The sequence below is a fragment of the Eimeria mitis genome, genomic scaffold (genome assembly GCF_000499745.2).
Source record: "Eimeria mitis Houghton genomic scaffold, Emh_scaff956, whole genome shotgun sequence".
NCBI classification, from domain to species: Eukaryota; Apicomplexa; class Conoidasida; order Eucoccidiorida; family Eimeriidae; genus Eimeria; species Eimeria mitis.
The window spans coordinates 3,412-6,525 of record NW_013577057.1 but is presented as its reverse complement, the minus strand read 5'-3'; the positions used below and the strand labels follow the sequence as shown (position 1 = coordinate 6,525).

General features: G+C 58.4%; 1 protein-coding gene across 1 annotated transcript in view; it reads right to left on the bottom strand.

The window, feature by feature from the left end:
* Nucleotides 1-3,114, bottom strand: part of EMH_0026070 (uncharacterized protein) — a gene marked incomplete at both ends in the record, with an annotated part of 9,380 nt that overhangs the window by 3,077 nt on the left and 3,189 nt on the right. The window contains 5 exons of the mRNA XM_013502564.1: nucleotides 38-75; nucleotides 283-1,841; nucleotides 2,053-2,108; nucleotides 2,363-2,556; nucleotides 2,748-2,892. Coding sequence (XP_013358018.1) covers nucleotides 38-75; nucleotides 283-1,841; nucleotides 2,053-2,108; nucleotides 2,363-2,556; nucleotides 2,748-2,892 — 1,992 coding nt within the window. The remainder of the gene's footprint in view (nucleotides 1-37; nucleotides 76-282; nucleotides 1,842-2,052; nucleotides 2,109-2,362; nucleotides 2,557-2,747; nucleotides 2,893-3,114) is intronic.

Genomic DNA, 3,114 nt, shown 5'->3' with positions numbered 1-3,114 from the left:
AAAAGCTGTAGCAGCAGCAGCAGCAAACCACCCCCACCTGAATATGGCCAGTTGATATGTTCTGTGACGCATCGTCTGCAAGCAAACATAGCAGCAGCAGCAGCAGCAGCAGCAGCAGCAGCAGCAACAGCAGCAGCAGCAACAGCAGCAGCACACAAATGCGTTTATTTCATAATACAACTAAGGGCCCCTTCTTGGTTCGCTACAGCAGCAGGTTCTGCTGCTGCTGCTGCTGCTGCTGCTGTTGCTGCTGCATTCATAGGGGCCTCCTACTTGTCTCACATCCAGTGGTGCTGTCTTGCTGCTGTTGCTTCTGCTGCAGCGCGAAATCTGTCTGCTGCTGCTGCTGCTGCTGCTGCTTGTACTTCTCCTGCTGCTGCTCCTCCTGCTGCTCCTCCTGCATGCTTGTGGGGGAGGAGGCTTTCGGAGACGTGTGCCCTGACTGCCCCTGCTGCTGCTGCTGCTGCTGCTGCTGTTGTTGCTGCTGCTGTACCTGCTGCACCTGCTCCAGCTGCTGCACATGATGCGCTTCGAGCCGTTCCCGCTGCTGCAGCGCTTCTATCTGGCGTTCCAGCATCGCTTGCTTCGCTTGCTGCTGCTGCAGCATCATCTGCTGCTGCTGCAGCAGCAGCTCTTGCTGCTGCACCTTCTGCAGCAGCAAGTCTGCTGGTGAAGCCGGCCTGTCTCCTGAGACCTTCAGCGGCCACTCCGCTACATGCAGCAGCAGATCTGGCTCTCGCTGCTGCTGCTGCTGCTGCTGCTGCTGCTTTGGCTGCTGCAGCGGCTGCTGCTTATGGCGGGCCTTCTGCTGCTGCTTCTGCGGCTTCTGCTGCTGCAGCTTCTGCTGCAGAAATGCAGGGAGAGCAGCACCAATGCCGCAGCAGGGTCCAGTATCTGAAGACTGTTGGCTGCTGCAGCTATCACTATCGCCATCAGTAGCAGCAGCAGCAGCAGCTGCTGCTGCTGCTGCTGCAGCGGCAGCAGCAGCAGCAGCGGCAGCAACAGTTGCAGGACTTGAACCGTATGGGTCCGCAAGTTTCTGCTGCTGTTTCAGCTGTTCTTGCTCCTGCTGCTGCTGCTGCTGCTGCTGCTGCTGCTGCTGCTGCTGCTTGTGCTGCGGTGCATGCATACCATCTGAATAAATGTGAAGGTTTCTGAGCTCCTTCTGCTGCAGCTGCTGCAGCAAAAATGCCTGCTGCTGTTTCTGCTGCACTCGCAGCTGCTGCTGCGCCTCCCACTGCTGCTGCAGGATCTTCTTCTGCTCCTCCAGCGGCATCTGCTGCACCTCCTGCTGCTTCCGCATCACCTGTTGCTGCTGCTGCTGCTGCTGCTGCTGCTGCTGCTGCTGCTGCAGAGGGTCCAAAGGAGAAAAGAAGCTGTCTCGGGCCGGCAGCCACATCAAGCAGTTGCCCTGCTTGTGCACACGGACGTGCATGGGGCCTTGCATCTGCTGCTGCTGCTGCTGCGGTTGCTGCTGCTGCTGCTGCTGCTGCTGCTGCAGTGATGCTTCTCCTAAGGCCCCTGAAACACCGCGAACGGGGACGTAATGATATACGCCGACTGCAGCAGGTTCATAGGCAAAGCGATGCTGCACACCTTGCTGCTGCTGCTGCTGCTGCTGTTGCTGCTGCTGCTGCTGCTGTTGGGGTGGCGCGGCCCACCACCACATATTCTGCGGCTGCAGTTGCTGCAGCTGCTGCTGCGTAGGCTGCTGCATCTCCTCCACTGCAGCACCAGGGGACTCCGTCGCGTAGACCTTAGAAGCAACAGCGCCCCGCTGCTGCTGCTGCTGCTGCTGCTGCTGTTGCTGTTGTGTTGCGCTTCCAGCAGCAACTACGTACCTGCAATTGCAGCAGCAGCAGCAGCAGCAACGGTAGAAATGCAGCAGCAGAACCAACGGGATGTATGCTGCCAACTTTTATGGGGCTGCTTGTGGGGTATCTGCTGCTGCTGCTGCTGCTGCTGCAGAGGCTGCTCCTGCTTCTACTGCTGCTGCTGCTGCCTCCACTGCTGCTGCTGCTGCTGCTACTCGTGCGGCTGCTGCTAGCTTACTGAAGAACGTTTAAAACGTCTTGGCATTCTTGCCTATCCTCGGCCCCCTGTAATACCTGAAACCGCAGCAGCAGCAGCAGCAGCAGCAACAGCAACAGCAGCAATAGCAATGCCACAGCGTCTCAGCGCCACCCACAGCAGCAACAACAATGTAGCAGCAACAAGCTGCAGCACGAGAAACAGCAGGATGGGAGGAGCAGGAGCAACAGCTGCAGCAGCAGCAACAACAACAGCAAAGGCAGCAACAGCACCAACAGCAGCAACAGCAACAGCAGCAGCAGCAGCAGCAGCAGCAGCAAAACCAACACACCTTAAAACACCTGGTTTGGAGGGAATCTTGGGGCAACAGGACAGCGTCAACGTCTTGCTGCTGCATCGCGGCGCATGCAGCTGCTGCCCCTGCTGCTGCTGCTGCTGCTGCTGAGGCTTCTGTTGCTGCTGCTGCGGATGCTGCTCCGGATGCTGCTGCTGCTGCTGCTGCTGCCGGTTGTGTTGCTGCTGCACCTTCAGTCAATAGCTTTGGGTATTGAGCCAGTATATCTCTCCCGACCACAGCAACTGCTGCTGCTGCTGCTGCTGCAGTCGCTTCTGCTGCTGTTCCTGATGCTGCTGTTACTGCTGCTGCTGCTGCTGCTGCTGCTGCTGCTGCACCTGCTTGTAGTGCCCGCTTGACACTATCATAAAGTGTGTGTTACCAATGGAAGCAAAGAAATATGAAAGGAAGTCACTGCTGCAGTTAGCCTTTCGCCGCCCTTGCTGCGGCTGTTGCTGCTGCTCGTGCTGCTGCTGCTGCAGCTGTTGCTGCTGCTGCTGCTGCTGCTGGCGAGAGTGGGGCCCCCGCTGCGTGTGTTAATGGGCAGTATGAGCTGCTGCTGCTGCTTTGGAGTGCTGCTTCTACCGTCGCCGCAGCTCCAGGAGCAGCGCGAGCATCAGAAGCAGCAACAGCGACGACAGCAGCAGCAGCAGCAGCAGCAGCAGCAGCAGCAGCGAGCCAAGCAGGATGACTCTGTGCTGCTCAAGGTGTTGCTTCTCAGGCTGCTTATAGAGAGCAAAGGTCTCTCA